The 20140-nt window shown below is 42.9% G+C and overlaps 1 protein-coding gene across 1 annotated transcript; it reads left to right on the top strand.

Moving 5' to 3' along the window:
- The first annotated feature begins 675 nt into the window (after window positions 1-675).
- Window positions 676-15463, top strand: ca9 (carbonic anhydrase IX). Its single transcript, XM_076284424.1, has 12 exons — window positions 676-1068; window positions 10294-10323; window positions 10974-11144; window positions 11396-11538; window positions 11771-11863; window positions 12197-12263; window positions 12484-12641; window positions 12988-13114; window positions 13712-13783; window positions 14169-14183; window positions 14329-14422; window positions 14854-15463. Exons 1-12 carry the CDS (start codon window positions 945-947, stop codon window positions 14912-14914), a joined length of 1155 nt encoding a protein of 384 aa, XP_076140539.1. The 5' UTR covers window positions 676-944; the 3' UTR covers window positions 14915-15463.
- The last annotated feature ends 4677 nt before the right edge of the window (window positions 15464-20140 follow it).

Here is a 20140-nt window from a genome sequence, read left to right on the forward strand (position 1 = left end):
GGAGGAATCAAGGAAATTGCATATGGTCCTCAGTCATCCTTTCATACTAGTGAGCATGTTTGATTCATGAACGGTAGGGTCATTTTAAGGTTAGAGACACAAGGCCATTTTTTACTGGCAGACGAGACATTTTTAGATTAGGAGGAGAAAGTCTCCAAAAAAGAGAACTGCTAAAAGTGGATGGTCAAGTGTGGTAAAAGACATCTTCCTTTTCATAGAAATCTTACATTAACCTTTACTTTCAGAATGAGCTTTAAGAGGGAATTCTCTTTTTTCCCCAATTCTAGGAATCCTTAAGCTGACATAAGCAAAAGCATTTCAAGAAAGATGAGTTAACCCAGAAGTGACGAGTGCTTGAATCATCAACGTGCAGAAGGCAATTCTCTCTGTTTCTCTGGGACAGACAAACTTTAGCTGCATTTGGCAGAACCTTTGCATGTCGTCAAATGGACTTCAGAGGTAAGTAGCAGAAGTTCTGAACTTCTGACAGCACTCGGACACACGACTCTGCTGCATGTTGGAGCGGGTTCTCTGGGCTGCCACACCTCCACCCCTCCCACTGAACGACACTCTGGACTTTGCTCATAACCAAGGAAAGGGGGGTGGTGACATGCTGGGTGTGTGTGTGTGTGTGTGTGTGTGTGTAGAAGTGGGTTTGTCTGGTTAGCCAGAGGGCTGAGACCAGCCGATTAGATTAGGTTGCACTTTTTGCATGGGTTAGGAGCAAATCTGAAAAGGAGAAAGAGAGGGAAGGGGAGGGGGATGGAGAGAGAGAATGTAGAGGGTACCTTCAGTGGCCTCAGGGCCCTGATTGGCCCTTGCTCCATCCTTGGGGGGCCTCTATTTAAAAGTCCAGCCCAGGTGAAAGAAGCCCAGAGTTGGAAAGCAAGACGGCGGTTAACAAGAGCCTTTCCAAGACGTCTAGACATCACCACACAGCCCAGATGCTACGAAAAGCCTTCCTCACAGTCCTCTTTCTCCACTGTTTGGTGTTGAGTTTAGCATCTTCCTCTTCATCATCGGAGGAAGATGATGGTAGCAGCGAACAAGAGGGCGAAGAGCACAAAAGTAAGTCTGAGTTCTTTACACTGCTGTTTTGTTGTATTCTAAGAAAAGGATATCATTTAACAGGAGTTTTCCTGAAATAAGATTTCTAGGTTGTATACAGATGTACATGTCGAGGTTTGTGAGTGTTAGCCTTGGAATTGAATTGGGAGACTAAATACAAGCGGTGCTCACAAGCACTTTAAAAGGCAGTGTGTCTGTCTAGACAATAGACATTAAATAGACAGACAATGCATTCTGAAGGCCATGGCATTGCTGAACCAGTTCCTTTTTGTACAACTGATAAGCCAGCCAGGTCCTCCACAGTCTTGTTTGAGGAGTCTAAAAAAAAGCCTTGTGAGACTGATAAGGCTAAGCAGCAAAATATTGCATTTCCCTGTACTGGACAGTTCCACTTCAAACATTATAACTTGTGGTGTATCACCACTGATATAGCTGCCAAAGGGAAACGACTGTGTATAATTATTACAAACTAATTGTTGTGTTGAATTCATTGACATCAGGCTGTTTTCTGTGATTTATGAATGAAAGGTAAAATAATGTATGACTGTGTGTGATGATGCATGACAAATTAACTAGCATGAGTTTTAAATTTCATTGACATCAGGCTGTTTTCTGTGATCTATGAATGAAAGGTAAAATAATGTATGACTATGTGTGTGATGATGCATGACAAATTAACTATCATGAGTTTTAAATTTCATTGACATCAGGCTGTTTTCTGTGATTTATGAATGAAAGGTAAAATAATGTATGACTATGTGTGTGATGATGCATGACAAATTAACTAGCATGAGTTTTAAATTTAGTAGCATCTATAAACAGTGGAGTGTCACTATAGGGGGAATAATATCAGAGAGAAAGATAAAGATGGGAGATAGCATGTTAGTTTCTCCTAATTTGTGAAGTCTAAGCTTGATAGATTTGACTTTGTTGGCTTTTATCAACTTTGTTCCCACCTTTGATACTTGTTCTTGTGGTAATAGATTTGTTTCAAAAATGAATAATCAATCAAAACACAATATTTCTAAATCGCACAGATTGTGAAAAAGTGAAGCCATCAGGGCATACTTGTAGAGATTATCAGTTAATACAGAATTTATCTTAAAGGCACAGTCCCGGACTTTAACTCATTGTAAACATTGTGACTTTAACACATTTTCGGTTACACTTTAATTGACGGTATCTACATAAGAGTGACATGACACTGTCATGAACGTGTCATAAACATGATAAACAAGTCACAAATGTTTATGACATAGCGCTTCTGTTATTAAAACGATGGTTCGGAGTAATTTCACCCTAGGGTCCTTTGCACCATGACCCCGAGCCAAACACCCTCCCAGAACCTGTTTTCCCTTGGTCGAACCCTGGTCGAGTAGCGCTGTCAGAAACTAATGAGTTTCTGCAGTCTAATGGTACCAACTTTTATCTCGTAAATTACCCCACTAATAATGCCCTGAATGGTATGAAACGTCTACAGTATGTTCTTTACTCATAAAACGAGGCATTGAAAAGTTTGTAAATACACCAGGAGTTTATTTAAATAAGACTTGCCTGATGGATGCTACTATCTCTCTCTCTGTGTCTAATATGTGTGTCAGGGTGATGTGGAAAATAGCTTATTCCCTTAGACATTCTGTGTGACACGGATGCTGTGGACACCCTGTGGTTTTTGTAGTAGAGGCTTCCACGTCTACGTGCTGTGGAAGGAGTACAGCCAGTCCCGGACGAGTCAACGCCTGAGTCCTGTCTTTCTGTGCCAGTTAGGACATCACAGGCAGGAGCTATGTTAGCGCAGCTTTAGAAGGATCATCAAAGTCTCACTGTGGGACAGATGGAAAAAGACACATGCATACAGGCGCACACACACAGAGACACACACACACACGCACGCACGCACACACACACACACACACCTTTCTCTCTTTCCTATGCATACACACACTCACTCTCTCTTTTGTAGCCACAGGCAGGCAGACATATTCACACACACACACACACACACACACACACACACACACACACACACACACACACACACACCACATTTTTCACAGCAGACATTTTTCACACCAGGGTGCAAACAGTGAGACCAGAGAAGATCAGTTATTCATTCATACGACAAATTACCAGCAGGATTGTTCAGAATAAGCAGAGACTGTATTAACACAGTGCTGGCCAGTCTTTTCCTGTTAACCATCTCAGATGGACAAAGACCTCAGCTGTCCACATAGTACACAATGACTTCACTTCAAGCACCTTCTATTCTGTTGATTTAAAACTGTAAGGAAAAAAGGGGAAAGGTCTGATAAAAGTGAAGTCACAAGCACAGACACTCCTTGATTGATTGGTGTCAGTTAAGGTACAGGGCAGGGGCCTGGTGGGTGTGTGCCGTGTTGCCAAACTCCTTTATGATCACGTGTGCAGAATCACCCCAGCTTTGCCCAGGGTATGATTCTGCTGCGTCATTACCACACAGCCTGAGATAAACCAGGAACAAGGAATGCTTTGGGCCGCAGATATTCCAGCTTGCAAGATTTAAGTGGGAGAATCTTGGCACCCCTCACAGTTGCACAACAAACAACAAAACAGATTGACAAGTGTTCACCCAAGGCCAACGCCTGCCAGTGCAAATTAACAGCTTAATTAAATGTTTTCTGTTGGTTGCAATAATTTCTTTCAACTAAGCAATCCTTTAGAGTAGGCTACTTCCAAACCATGGTCATGGTTTTGTAACCATATAAATGAAGATATGGAACACAATGATTCATAGGCTAGCCTACATGTATAGAATGCTGAAATAGGATTTGGAAAAAAAGATTTATAAACTTTAGTTCACACCCAATTTCCTGGATAATTCCTTCTGGTATGCTGACCTTTCCTCTGTTGTGTATGTTTTATTCCAAGAGAAACCTTCACATCATCTAACCACAAAACATAGCCTATTCCATGTTTTTTAAAGGTTTGATGTGTTTTGGTCTACATTGCATTAGCCTGGGGAAGCATTTGCAATAGGTGTATGGCTTGTATGGACCAGTTTGAAAATGAAGAACATGAGTTTTAGCAGGAAACGCAGACTAGTGAAGGTGAATGCGAATCCTCTGAGTCAGCCACATCAGCTGCTGGAAAGGGGAAGTGAATTCCATGAACATAGCTGCCAAGGTTATCATCATTACAAGTTTCAGTGACTTCAACACTTACCACATCATTTTACTGGAACCGGATTATACAGTGGTGGAAAGAGTTCTCTGAAATACAGGAATACGTGGCCCTGAATCATAGCCTTCCCATTTCAGGACAGTCCTGCCCGTACGTGCGCACAGTAACGTAGCCCTGTGATCTGCAATGTTGTATGACTGGCTGACTGCAAGTAATTCACGTAGCTTTTCAAATATAGGGCAGTCTGTCTAAATTCATCCGCGACTGATGGATACAAGGGACTTAATATTTAAGGAACAGTTTGCAGAGGTGATTCCCAGCCAGGTCGGCTAAATACAGGGTGTTGGACGTGGCGAGCTTCGTGGTAGGTAAACCAAGACAGCTGTTCCAGTAATGCTGTCCTGAATTATGAGTCAAATTGAGATGGCCACTTGTTTAATATACAGAAGATCTGCCAAGATGTGGTGGAACACGTGTGAGGAAAAGGAAAGTTTCCCTTCAAGGTTTGCAACATTTGCTTCTATGTGGTCTGCAGCAGAGCCTTCCAATCCCAATATATTGGGCTGAACTACCTGTTGGGGAAAATGGTGCTTATTCCAGAATGACTTAATTGAACTCACTGTCCACTACATCATTTTCAGCGCTCATGTAATTTCCACATCTACCTTTACAAACTTAAAAAGAGAAGTTACACACTGACAGTCACATGCTAATTCAAGAAACAGCTGTTGCTAGACATCCTTACATTACTATCAATACAAGTGGTCACACAACCACCAAACATCATGAATCCCTATATTCAGATTCCTGGATGCTGTGATGTATCAACTCACACAGGTGAAATAAAGCCTCAGCTCTGTCTGCAGCTGCTTTATTATGTGGTGCTGTCTGGGCACTTTTAACATGAGGTAGCAGGTAACCTGACAGTGGACCTGGGGGGCACACAATGGGCCCAACACTCTCAAGGGTTCCGGAATGGTCCTGCGTTCAGCTGGAGCATAATGGTGGTATTCAGCTTCACTCATGAAGGGGTGATTGTGTTTGTCTGCCGGTGTGAGTCGGTGTGGAGGAAAGCTACGGGTGTTCTGTGCCTGCAGGGACAGCATGCACTCTGTTAACTCTTAGTCCCTTCTTAAGGTTTAAGGCTGCTTCACTTCAGTTGTTTTGTTTCATGGATTCCATAAAGTACCTAGGTGCAAACAAATCAATGCAATTACCAATGTGAATTTTTGGGTCAAAGTTTTCTGAGCTAGCAAAAAAAACATTTATTAAACTGAATGTACCCAGGGCAAAAATGTCTGGCTGTGGCTGTAATTGGGTCATTCAGTATTACACAGCCTTTCTTCTTTGAACTGTTTTTATTAGTGTCGTGAAATGCGTGTTCATTTTATAGACTAATATAAACTCAGTTTAGTATAAATACTTTGTCTGACAAAAAACTTTGCATAATAATGAGTGACTGAAAAGTGAGGTTGCATAATCTGGAAGGGTAGCCTACAGTACATCTGATTACAGTACATCTGCCAGTGATCTTGCAATCATGTCCAATCTTTGGAAAACAAGCTAGATGACATGATGGCAAGATGGACAGAACAACTGATTCTGGTAAAACCAGAGGAGAGGGTGTGTGCATCATGTTGAACAATAAGTGGTGTGATAGTAGGAATGTAACCGCACCGTCAAGACACTGTTCACCTGGCCTGGAATTCATCACAGTCCAATGCAGACCCTTTTATCTACCACGGGAGTTTACATCGTGACCGCAGTTTATATTCCACCTCAAGCGGACACTGACAAAGTACTGATGGAGCTTTGTGGAACTCTCAACAAGCATCAGAGTGACAATGTGGATGCAGCGGGATAGTGGCAGGGGATTTCAACGAGGCCAGCCTCAAAAAAGTTTTGCCTAAATTTTACCAGCATGTTAAGTGTAGCACCAGAGGGGAGAGGACACTGGACAGTTCAAAGAGGGATACAAGGCTCAGTCACTTCCACCTTTCGGCAAGTCAGATCATGCTGCTGTATTCCTTATGCCCAGATACAGGCAGAAATTGAAAAACGTGAGCCTCCAGCCATGTGAGAGATCCAGCTCTGGGCAGAGCAGAGTCCCCTCACCAGGATGCGCTGGAATCTGTGGACTGGGATATGTTTAGACGTAGCTCTGATGACAGCATCGACAAGTTTACAGAAACAGTGTTGGCGTTTATCGGGAAGCTTGTGGATGATGTTGTCTCCAAAGTCACCATTAGAACATACCCAAACCAAAAGCCATGGGTAAATCATTCCATCTGCGAGGCCCTGAACAGTCACACTGCTGCTTACAACTCGGGGCTAGTATCTGGGAACATGGAGAAGTACAAAGCTGCCGCGTACAAGGAGGAATGTTAAAAAAGACACCAAACAGCAGGATGGGGCAAAGATCCAATCCCAGTTTGAACAGTCTGACACCAGATGCATGTGGCAAGAACTAAGGGCGATGACAGGCTACAAAGTGCCTGCTTCCACCATCCTGAGCACTGACGCCTCACTGGCAGATGAACTCAATGCGTTCTACGCGTTTCGACACAAACACCACTGATAACATCCAGGCAACATGAGGGAGTCCTGCCGATAAAGGAGACTGCACTCACCCTTTTAGAGCATGACGTGTGGAGAGCGTTCAGAAGCGTGAACACCAGGAATGCAGCAGGTCCAGACGGCATTCCTGCACGAGTATTCAAAACCTGCGCAGATCAACTTGCTCACAGAGATATTCAATCACCCTTTAGCCCAGTCAACTGTAGGCCTACCAACCTGTTTTAAAAGATCAACAATTGTTCCTGTTTCAAATAATTCACATCCTGACGGCCTGAATGACTACCGCCCTGCAGTGAGGTTAGTCAAAAACTGCATTTGCTCCTCATTGCCCCAAAATCGAGATCCCCTGCAGTTTGCCTATCAGTCTAATAGATCTACTGATGATGCCATTAGATCAAGCAAGCCCATTATTGTTCTTCTTAAGGGTACAAATTATGTAAAAAAAGATGGGACAGCGCAAAGCCAATCCATGTCAAACAAATCTTTGTAGATCCACAGTAGACCATGTACATGACCTGGATTGGCTTTTCGTGCTGTCACATCTTTTTAACTTGAACTGTATACACATGGTTTGGCTTTAACCCTAGCAACCACCATAGCAACCACCATATGTACCCTAGCAACACCCTAGCTACCATCTTAATTTCCCTAGCAACAACCTAGCAACCATCATTATAATATGACCCTAGCAACCACCATAGCAACCAACATGATTACCCTAGCAACCACCATAGCAACCACATTATTCAGCATTGCAACCACCATTTGTACCCTAGCAACACCCTAGCAACCATCTTAAAGATGCTATAAGCAATGCTGGCTAACGTCACTTCTGTTGACGTTCAAACAAAACATACTCCAACAACAACCTAGCAGCCACCACTATAATGTCAACCTAGCAACCACCATAGCAACCAACATGATTACCTTAGTAACCAGCATAGCAACAGCATTATTTAGCAAAGCAACTACCATATTTACCCTAGCAATGCACTAGCAACCACCTTAATTACCCTAGCAACACTCTAGCAACCACCATAGCAACCAACATGAATACCCTAGCAACCACCATAGCAACCGTGTTATTTAGCATAGCAACCACCATATGTACCCTAGCAATGCCCTAGCAACCATCTTAAATACCCTAGCAACAACCTTGCAACCACCTCTATAATGTCAACCTAGCAACCACCATATCAACCAACATGATAACCCTAGCAACCACCATAGTAACCCCGTTATTTTGCATAGCAACCCCCATATGTACCCTAGCAACACTCTAGCAACCATCTTAATTTCCCTAGCAACAACCTAGCAACCACCATTATAATGTGATCCTAGCAACCAACATGATTACCCTAGCAACCACCATAGTAACTGCGTTATTTAGCACAGCAACCAGCATATGTACCCTAGCAATGCCCTAGCAACCATCCTAATTACCCTAGCAAAAACCTAGCAACCACCACTTTAATTTGACCCTAGTGCCACTATAGCAACCAACTTGATTACCCTAGCAACCACCATATCAACCACATTTATTTAGCATAGCAACCACTATCTGTACCCTAGCAAACACAATAACAACCATCCTACTATAATGTGACCCTAGCAACCAGCACAATTAACCAACCAGCATTCGTTTGGCTTATTGGATGTTGCGTTAATGCAGATAACTTTTGATCTGTGTGCCCAATTTTGAGGTACTGTTGCAATCCTTTTGGCAACCTGCACCTGATCAAGCCCACTCTTTATTCAATTCTAGTTTTATACTGCACACTGCCTTAGCCCACCTTGATAACAGGGGAGGGAATTATGTGTGAATGCTGTTTATAGATTTCAGCTCGCCATTTAATACAATTAAACCTGTTACACTCATCACTAAGTTGGAAGATCTTGGACTGCATCCATCTCTGTGTAAATGGATTTTCAATTTCTTGACTGGTGGTGAGGGTGGGTAGCCACACCTCTTCATCCCTTACCCTCAACACAGGAGCACCACACCACAGGGCTGTGTTTAAAGTCCACTGTTGTATTCCCTTTACACACATGACTGTACGGCAGTACATGACTCCAACATCATTGTCAAGTTTGCTGATGACACAGCAGTAGTTGGCCTCATTTCTAAGAACAATGAGCAGGCTTACTTGAATGAGGTAGACAGACTATCAAACTGATGCCAAGACAACAACCTACTCCTAAATGTTGCCAAGACTAAGGAGATGTTTATATATTTCAGGCGTGGCCAGCAGAAAGTTTACCAACCACTCCAGATCAACGACTCTTAGGTGGAAATGGTAGAGAGTTTTAAATATCTTGGTGTTCATTTTTCTTAATATCTAACTTGGACCAAACATGTTAATACACTGGTGAGAAAGGCACACCAGCGTTTTTTCACCTCAGACACTTGAAGTACTTTAGGCTACCTCAGCAATTACTTTTACAGACAACAACTTTTACAGAGCCACCATTGAAAGTATTATTACTGGGAATACAACAGCTTGGTATGGAAACAGCACTCAGCAAGACCGTAAAGCCCTAAAGAGAGTAGTGAGAACGTACTACCAGGAGTGCACCAACCTAGAGGGAATATAGACATCAGGAGAGTCCAGAGTAAAGAAAATCACCAGAGATTCCAGTCACCCCAACAACTGCCTCTTCTCTGCCCTACGCTCTGGGAAACGTTATCACTGCCTGAGGGCCAACATAGAGAGAATGCGGAAAAGTTTGTATCCCCAAGCTATCCAGATACTGAATGAGGACTGTAGCAGGAGCACAAGCATGTTGGAAACACCTCATGCACTTTAGACATTTCTTCTTCTCTTCTTTTTCTATTTATTTCTCACATTGCACAGCCATGGACAAAGCATTTCACTACAAATACTCTGTATACTCTGTATAATTTTATGTGACTAATACATTTGAATTGAATTGAATTGAAATTATATTACTGTGGACAACATCACTGCCAATGAACCTGTGCATTTGGAATGTTTGCTGAACCAGCAGATTAAAACAGTGTTTTGTGTACTTATAAGAATAACCTTGTGGTAAAAATAAAGTATTAGAGAGGCAAAAAGTAACGCACAGGCAAGCCTACCGTATGGCAAAGTACAAAGCTTTATTCACAACGCCGGAGACAGGTTACGAACACACAAGCATCCTAGGCAAGCATGAGAGCAACAAGTCTTTCGTAGACAAAGTCTTTCCGTTATTTATAGGGCTAAACACGCTATTCTTTAAGGATTACATGAAATAAAGAAAAAAGAGCTGTCATTATAAAGAAAAACTATTATCACTCCAGACTCCCAAGGGAGGTTGACCTCAGAGGTCTTGGACAAGAGAAAACCAAAATAACTGAGATCATCCTTTCAATGTCTACATTTCTATAAAGTGTAGCCAATTGGACAACAACAACCCCAGCAGACATTTAACAGCTAAAGTATTTCCCCACAACCTAGTTATACCATGTCTTTTTTCTATTTACAGAATCACACTCACATCACTGGGGCTACACTGGTAAGTGTACAAAACCAATCTGTAAAGTGGATATGCAATAGTAGTATATACTATTATGATTAGAGATCATTTACATTGATTTACCTGGCAGAAACTTTTACATAAGGCTGATTACAATCCAAGTAGCAGTAGGAGAATTGCCACTTTTGGTCTAGTTATAACCCCAAGTTGCTTATTCATTTCCATCCTCATGCAAGATTCTATTGAGATATTGTATTAGTGGTGAAGGACAGACTGCATCTGTATCACTGAATGTGGTCTGATAAAATGTCCGATACAACGTCATTAGAAGTTCCTGTCATTCAGGATTGACCTTGAAATCGACATTCAATCAGTACTGCGATCTTGATAAAGTGAACATAATTCTCGGAAACATACTCTCCCTATCATCTCTGATAGACTGAGATCACGGTCTCACAGTTTATCGATTATTGTTTTGAATATCATTTCATAATTGTGATACATTGCACAGAGTGGCATTCTTACGCCATACCAAGGCCTTGAGGAAGGATTGTATAAGATTATGATCAAAAGATGGAAAACAAAATGGCCTTTCCCTCTTTGGCTGACACCTCTTTCTTGCCACTTGGTCTTCATTCTTCCATGTGCTGTGATAGCATTGCTGACCTTCTGTCCTCACTCTCCTCTAGACCAAGCAACATGGGGTTCTGTTTTCACTGACTGCAATGGAAAATCCCAGTCTCCCATTGACATCAACACCAAGACAGCCATCTACGACGACAGCATGCCCTCTATCAAGCTGGAGGGCTACGACCTGACCGACAGCCCTGCTCTCACACTGCTGAACAACGGGCACACACGTAAGAATCAGACCCAAGATAATGACACAGCTGTTGTTGTAGGTCTCAAACTGTGACGATTAAACTGATACAAATCAAACAACATAGTAATTCAAGTATGATCACATCTCTTCTCCACTTGAAATCCCTTGAAGCCACATAACTGCTTGCATTCCCAGCATGCAGCTGCAGTGAGTGTAGGCCTACTGTAAGCAGTGTTTAAACAGGGTGCTGATGAGTGATGTGATGCCCTGTGTTTGACCTGCCTGTAGTGCAGCTGAGCCTGCCCCGCAGCATGCAGATCGTCAGCGGCTTCGACCGGGTCTACCATGCGGCCCAGCTCCACTTCCACTGGGGCTCGGTGGAGGAGCCCGGCTCAGAGCACACCATCGACAACGTCCACTTCCCTGCAGAGGTGAGAGAGAGAGAGAGAGAGAAAATAGTTAAACAGAAATGGATGATCAAAAGGAAGAGTACAAAGAAAGGAAGAGAGGAGAGGAAATTAAGAGAGAAATAAAAAGGTAACAAATGAACAAATGCATGAAAAAATAAAGAAAGACAGATAGAGATGTAAGAATTATCTGTTATCTGAGTAGGACTATGTTTTCTGGCATGTTGTAATGTCGAGTTGATATATCTCTCCCTAGATCCATGTGGTCCACTACAACTCTAAGTATGCCAACCTCTCAGAAGCAGCCTCTAAGCCAGATGGGTTGGCCGTCCTGGGAGCCTTCATCGGAGTAAGTACCATCAATTTTCAGCAAGATACTTTCCCACACAGGGCTTCAAGTTCTCATATCACAGATATCAGTGGAAACTGGACTGAGTTTGGCCCAGATCTGGGCTGCATGTGGCCCGGTTCTGATGTTTTTACCAGATCAGGACAGGAGTGGATTTGTGGCTGAATTAGTCACTCTCTTGGAAGAGAGAGAGCCATTCTGAATGTTCAGAATGTGCTAGATGTGCTAAACAACCCATATGGCTAAATGGATCATTGATCTGAACTCATTTTTGAGGTAATTGTGTTCCTGTTGTCCAAGTCCCTGTCCTAATCAAACTCTTCTTTAATTCAGATCGGTCTGCGTGAGAATGAGAACTATGAGAAGATCCTATCAGCCCTCACGGATGTCAGCGTGGAAGGTAACATATCACCTCATTATTCCTTTCTCACAACACAGACTTACTTGGATGTGTGTGTGTGTGTGTGTGTGTGTGTGTGTGTAGGGGGGTGTAGCCCCAGGGCCTGAGCAAATTTACCACTGAGCAGGACTGAAATGATGCTCCACTGGAATAACGTCTGGGCAGAAGTATTCATGGCATGTCAGGCATACCTGAAATTCTTATTTCTTTTTTGTTTCAGAAACTAATACAGAAATCCCAGGGTTCAATGTCCGTCATCTGTTGCCAAACAGTCTGGAGCGATTCTACAGATACACAGGATCCCTGACCACCCCACCCTGCTTCCAGACTGTCAACTGGACCATGTTCAATGATACCATCACAGTGTCCAGAAAGCAGGTCAGTTGGCTTTGTTGAAAGTGATATTGTAATAATGTAATATTGCATCGGCCAAGTGCAGTGTAAGGGTATTGTTAGTTTGGTTTATTGGTTATCATCATAAAATCCTCAGAAAAAAGACTGCCAGCAGAAATCATTCTGCTGGTATTTTGTAAGTGATAGAAAGTAGAAACAAATGACATATGACAATTAAAATGAACACAGTCTCTTCCTGTTAACTCGGACTGCCATCCAATTTCGTTGTATTCTGTGCAATGACATTAAAGAATTCTATTATATTCTATTCTATTAACGAGTGGAGACTTCCTGGAACCCTCCATAATCCCCCCTCTCCTCTCTCCACCAGCTGGCAGCCCTGGAGGACACGCTAAAGATGGAGCAGAACCAACTCCTGCGCTTAAACTTCCGGGCTCCGCAGCTCCTTTATGGCCGACAAGTCCTCTCGTCCTTCAGCGCGTCGCCTGCTCAGCCGAGTGAGTGACCACTACCCCCCACCCCCCCCATCCCATGTTTCCGCATACATGTGGCCATTACATATTAACCATCTACTCACCCCTCGTAGTGTTGAATCTACGAACCTCTGATCCAAATCCTCTTAAAGTAAGCCTGAGCTTAAGGCACAAGTTTCATAATTGTTTGAGGTAAACAGTGGTTTGTGTGTGTGCGTGCATGGGTGTGTGTTTTTTTTTTTTTAAATGCAAAACATCTCCAAAGAGACTTCTGCGGAAGCTTTTTTCTCACAGCTTTTCAGGTGGCTCTTGAAAAAGAACCTTATCTTCTGGGAGAAAAACACTTCACACACATGCACTGTCTGTGGTTAATTCATGACAACATGCAACCTTTGGAGCCTGAACATCCTAAAGTGAACCGTTCATGTGCTTCCAGACTGATAAAACCCCCACAGCCACACGTGCATATGTGATGGTTCTTATGACCTGTATGGGACAAAAATATATGAACGAAACCTCAGACACACACACACACACAGAGAGAGAGAGAAGTGTACTGCATCAGCTGCATGTGTCTTGTAATGAGGATTAGCTCCTTGAACAAGTGTATTTGTTTTGCAGGCCCCAAAATCGTTCCTCTGACGGAAACCGATACCAACAACCCGAGGGTTAGAGCATCCACCGGCGGTCTCGGTGAGGAGCAGACACACGTTATTTTCCATTGCTCAAAGAACCGCTCTTATCTAAACGTTCCCATTAATGTCCTCAAGCCATGTGGGCATACAGCAAACTTCATCTCATGTATACATTGCCATAACCGGTGTTACGTAAGCAAAGACAAGGTTTGTGCAAATACATGCCGTTCATTTCAGACTGGCAAAGTGCATACCAAATGACCTCCAGTTTTCACTGATCCTCGAAATGTATATGCAGACAGGTGTATATAGCTAGGACAAAGTGCAGTTGACAAAGACTAGGGGCTTTGAGGACATACATTGCATAATGTGAATATATATAATGTGTGTACCTGTATTAAACCATTACTTTATGTTCTGTCTTTCTTTCTCTTTTGATACAGCTGGACTGTCCAGAGGTATGTATTTAGTTTCATTACATTACTCATAAGATTGAAAAGAATGCACTTGACAACGCATATCTCAATGTCCGCCCCCTTAGAATTAAACAAACAAGTCATTTCATATGTGCTGTGAGCTAAGAATGGATGTCTCTCTTCTTAGGTGATATCCTAGCCATAGCATTTGGAGGACTCTTTGCTGTCACTCTTCTGGCTTTCTCATCATATGCCTACCAGCAACGGAAAAAAATTTCCAAGTAAATATACCATCTCTCCTTCATCTCATTTAGTTATTTAACTTACGTACATGACTGTTTAATTTGGGCAAGGCAAATATATGTCCTACTTATCGCTGATAAATTGTGAAACAAAATGTCCATATGTGTGGTGAGGACAACTGATTACTACTGGGAAAGAAACGTAACTTCTGCTTCTTCAAAACATTTTTACAAAAGAGAAAAGTCAAGTATTTTGTTGACCTTCTGTTCTCTGGCGTGTGGTCAGAAACCAATTTATCTTCATTAAACACACAGTTGTATGCCATTAGACATGTCAATATTTAACTGCATGTGTGTATGTGTATGCTTGTGTTTTATTTGTTCGAATGTGTGTGTGTGTGTGTGTGTGTGTTGAGAGACTGACACAACCACCTTTCCAAAGACTAAACTTGTATGTTTTGTCTGTGCAGGATAAAAAAAGATTCCCGTCAGAATGTCATCTATAAGCCAGCAACCAAGGAGGAGGCATAGACCCCAAATCTAATTTCCTTACCACTCACTTGCAATATTTATGCTGTTCTTTTAGGATTATTAGAAAGCTTTTATATTGTGCACAAGTATTAACCAGTACCATGCCTGGTGAATGTGACATGTCATAGAGGTAGTAGTGTGTACAAGAAGTGTCCTTACTGTCTAGACATCTTGTGTCATAAATGTTTGAAGTTGGTTAGAAGTAGGCTGAGGTTGCTGTATTTATTTTTCACTCTGCATAGTTAGATGTCCCACACAGAGTTCCTCTAAATTACCTCATAGATACTTAAGTTTGTGATGCAGACGACAAAAAAACGTGTACTGTACCTTTAGAAATCTGTACTTAGTAAGGAAGAAGGTCCAGGTTTGTGTTAATATTTAAGAAAGACTGAATGTATTTAATGTATGTATTTTTATGTCTTGCTATTGTTATGCAATTGTGTTAACCCTTGAAGCCTACAATATCTTCTTCTCATCACTATGCTTTCAGATGTATGAAAATTTTATGTTTTTGATCTGTATATGGAACAATAAACATGTTGTGTTTAAGTTTGCCCCCTTTTGACTTTAAATTATCATGATCACCAGCTGTCTCTTTAACCTCAAAGTCTGCTTTAATGTCAATTTCTTCACATGTCAAGACATACAAAGAGATCGAAATTACGTTTCCCACTATCCCACGGTGGAGACAAGACATTTTACCAATTAGGTCCACAGACAAAACATAACATTCAATTAAACAATATAAAAAGTAGATAAGAAGGCACATACAGTGAAGAAATAAGAGCAGCAAAAAAATGGGTTGAAATTGTGCAATTGTGCATACAGTAGACAGTCAATATAGTAGTGCAAAAGTCAGGCCAATAAATGGCTGAGGTAGTTCTGTTTGACCTAAGTATGCAAGTGGCATAGTGGTGCAAGTTATGTAAGAGCAGCACTGAAGTGTGTTCAGAAGTGTTTTCAGGACACAGGACAACAACAACAAGTTGCAAAGTGTGCAAGTGTACAAGTGGAGTAGTGCAAGGCAGCCATTGTGGGTCCAAAAGTCCAGGATGTTATGTGGCTGAGGGTGGAGGGGGGAGAGGGGGGAGAGAGTTCAGCATCCTAACAGCCTGGTGTATGAAGCTGTTGGTGAGTCTGGTGGTGCGGGAGCGCAGGCTTCTGTACCTCTTCCCAGAGGGCAGTGGATCAAACAAATTGTGAGCGGGGTGACTTGCATCACTCACAATTGTGGTCGCCTTGCGGGTGAGGTGGGAGGTGTAAATGTCCTTCAGGGAGGGGAGTGAAGCGCCAATAATCCTTCCAGCTGTGTTCACTATGCGCCGCAGGGCTTTCCTGTTGTATTCAGTGCAGCTTCCGCCCCACACAGCGATACAGCTGGAGAGGATGCTCTCAATGGTGCCTCGGTAGAATGTGGTCATGATGGCTGGTGGAGCACTTGCTCGCCTGAGTTTCCGCAGGAAGTACAGGCGGCGCTGAGCTTTCTTCGCCAGTGATGCAGTGTTGGTGGTCCAGGAGAGGTCTTCACTGATGTGCACCCCCAGGAATTTGGTGCTGCTCACTCTCTCCACCACAGCACCGTCGATGGTCAGTGGCAGGTGTTGGGTGTGACCTCTCCGGAAGTCAACAACAATCTCCTTGGTCTTGCTGACATTCAGCAGGAGGTTGTTGTCCCTGCACCACGTGGTCAGAAGGTTGACCTCCATCCTGTATTGAGTCTCGTCGCCCTTGGTGATGAGACCCACCAGAGTTGTGTCGTCAGCAAATTTCACTATGTGGTTGTTGCTGTAGGTTGCAGTGCAGTCATGCGTCAGCAGGGTGAAGAGCAGCGGATTGAGCACGCAGCCTTGGGGGGCCCCCGTGCTCAGTGTGATGCTGCTTGAGATATTGTTGCCAACACGTACTACTTGAGGCCTCTGACAGAGGAAGTCCAGTAGCCAGTTGCAGAGGTAGGTAGTGAGTCCCAGTTTGTCAAGTTTGCAGATGAGTTGTTGTGGTATTATGGTGTTGAATGCAGAACTGAAGTCTATAAACAGCAATCTCACATATGAGTCTCTTTTTTCCAGGTGGGTGAGGGCTGGGTGGAGGGCAGAGCAGATTGCATCCTCTGTGGACCGTTTGGCCCGGTATTGATGGTAATTTGGAAGGGGTCCAGGGTGGGGGGGAGAATGGATTTGATGTGTGACATGACAAGCCGCTCAAAGCACTTCATGATGATGGGTGTCAGTGCCACGGGGCGTTAATCATTGAAGCAGGATGGAGCAGTTTTCTTCGGCACAGGTATGATGGTGGCAGCTTTGAAACATGATGGGACGATGGCTTGCTTCAGGGAAGTGTTAAAGATGTCTGTGAAGACATCCTTAAGCTCCTCAGCGCAGTCCTTCAGCGCACGACCTGGGATGTTGTCTGGGCCTGCTGCTTTACGGGTGTTGATAGCAGCAAGTGTCCTCTTCACGCTGTCGGCAGAGAGGCACAGGGGCTGTTCGTGTGGAGGGGGAGGGGACTTCTGTGGGCAAGTGCTGTTTTGTGCTTCAAAGTGAGCAAAGAAGCGGTTCAGGTTGTTGAGCAGAGGGATGTTGCTCTCACAGCTCTGTGGCACGGGCTTGTAGTCCGTGATGGCCTGAATGCCCTGCCATAGGCTTTGTGCGTTCCTGCTGTCTTTGAAGTGGGTGGTTATCTTGTGAGTATATTCCTTTTTTGCTTCCTTGATGCCACGGGACAGGTTGGCTCTCGCTGTTCTCATGCCAGCTTCATCCCCAGCTCTGTAGGCTTTGTCTCTGGCCCTCAGCAGCCTGAGGACATCCCCTGTCAGCCATGGCTTCCAGTTAGCCCGAGTGATGATGTCTTTTGTGTGGGTCACATCACATCATCAATGCACTTGGTGATGTAAGAGGTTACAGTGTCTGTATACTCCTCTATGTCTGTCTGGTTGTTGTAAGTGGCTGCCTGCCTTGATCCGATCAAAACCACACAATCTCCCACTGGGATACATGGCTTATAAAGTTACATGCAATAACAGTACTATAGTAACAGTAACTATTCATGAAGCCTCTTTTCATCTACCATAGAAATAAACTTAACTCAGGGATCCGTCAACAATCACACAACTCAAGGCTAAAAACAGGTGCCCACCACAGTTCACTCCAACTATATTTATGAGATGACAGTTGTTTTGCACACAGGGGCCTCTGAGACACCACAGATTTATGGATTGTACATCCAGCAGAGATTGTTGGTGCATAAGTAACTGTCAGAGAATGTTTTGAGTGTCTAGGGTTGAAAGGTCAAGCAAAGGGTGGGAGTTCCACAGGCTGGGTTTAGAAGGAGTGGTCATTCTTCTTTAAAATGTAAACACAACAGATGTGTGTAGCCCATGTGTCACTGTTGAATGAAAAGGCGGATCAGCTGCCCTACAGAGATATGAAAGAGGCAAAACCATATAAGAGCTTCCTCTTATACATGACTTCCTCTGAACATGACTTGTGGTTTCTTTGCTAGTGGCTCAGGATACGTCAGAGTATGAGACAGAATTATAACCAGCACTCCTCCAGCTGAGCTTGAGGAGATCATGCACACAATGGCAAAAGTAAAACAAAAGTGGTCAGTCAGCTAAAACACTATAGCCAATAATGATTCAAGCCACACAGAATTGTGGTAGTGAATAAATGCACTTATTTTAGTCAATTGTGTTGGGGAAGTAGCTCATAGTGTTAAATTGTAGAAGTAAGAGTGCTTTGCAACAGCTCTTTTGACCTATATGGTTCCCATATTCACTATCTGACAAAAGGACCCTGAACAAACTGATCAACATCTTGGACAATGAGTGTCACCCACTCCACAGCACTATTGTTAAGCAGAAGAGCCTGATCAGCTGGAGACTTCGCTCACTGCCTTGCACAACTGACAGACTGAGAAAGTCATTTGTCCCCAGGGCCATTGAACTGTTCAATGCCTCACTTAAGGGAAGAGGAGAGATAGACTTCTCTGCATAGTCTGCCTGCCTCTTCACCCCCTCCATGTTTGGTACTGTCTGTCCACTATAGCCACCTGTACCACTGTCTTTTTGCCTCACTGTTTGCGTGCTATATTAGCACATTAGCACATATGCATAACCCCCCCCCCCCCTCCATGCCACAGCAAACTGTGGCCACACTTATACATTTTCTTAAAGTTAAATATATAGATATATAGACTTTACTTTATTTCTGCATTGTTGCACTGTTGACTTACTCATTTGCACTATCACCATGACCACTATCACCATTGCACTACCACCATAACACTCATTCACACAGAGCACCTTAGAGCACCTTACCTTACCTTACTATGCACAGAGAATCACAGGCTCAGTCCCTGCCTCAGTCATCGCAAGCGCCTCTGATTTATTAATCACCACTATGTGGATACTGTTTTTAGAATTGATTTAGATTAAGTGTTAGTATAATTTGTATTTTTGTAATTTGTATTTTAGTATATTTTTATATATTGTATTAAGTGTTAGTATAATTTGTATTTTAGTATATTTAGCATATTCTTTATCTTCTACTGTCCTTACTGCTTAGTTGTGTTTTTACATTATATACTTTAATTACTCTTTCTGCTGTTAAAGAATGTGTTTGTGTTGTATGTATGCTGCTGAGACCTTGAATTTCCCCTGGGGATCAATAAAGTATCTACCTATCTATCTATATTTTTCCCATAACTGTGCTATCACACAGGGCGACATGAAACAGTGTCCTAACAGTCTGACCAGAGGTACATCACCAGCAGTATAGCCAACATATACAAAGTATGTTGTTACACAAACCCAACATGTGTCATATATGTAATTCTGGCCTCTCTTAAAACAAGAAATGTACATGATCAAGGATCTGTGCAGTTAAACCAGAGGTTAAATAAATGAAATATATGAGCATTATCACATGTGACCAGCTGGGGATGGGTGTGTTGCATGTGTGCATGAAAGGTTTTATGTGTGAAATGTAACTGTGTAATGTAAATGTGAAATGTTTTCACAGATGGTTACATCGGTAGTGTATGGAGATGTTTAAGGACGACTTCTGACATCAGTGTCTCACACAGACCTTCAAAGTTCCTTTCAAAAAGACCATGCTGGCATGAAATGTGCCTTACAAAGAAGCTTTAAAAAAAAATCTTGGAAAAAAATATTTACATGTAACCCTCATCAGCCCTGTGAGGGTGGGGTGAAGGTGCCTTTCTTTAAAA

Source organism: Alosa pseudoharengus, unplaced genomic scaffold (genome assembly GCF_046254945.1).
Source record: "Alosa pseudoharengus isolate Yale_2024_CS ecotype anadromous, Long Island Sound unplaced genomic scaffold, YU_APseudo_1.1 YU_APseudo_1.1_scf_14, whole genome shotgun sequence".
NCBI lineage: Eukaryota > Metazoa > Chordata > Actinopteri > Clupeiformes > Clupeidae > Alosa > Alosa pseudoharengus.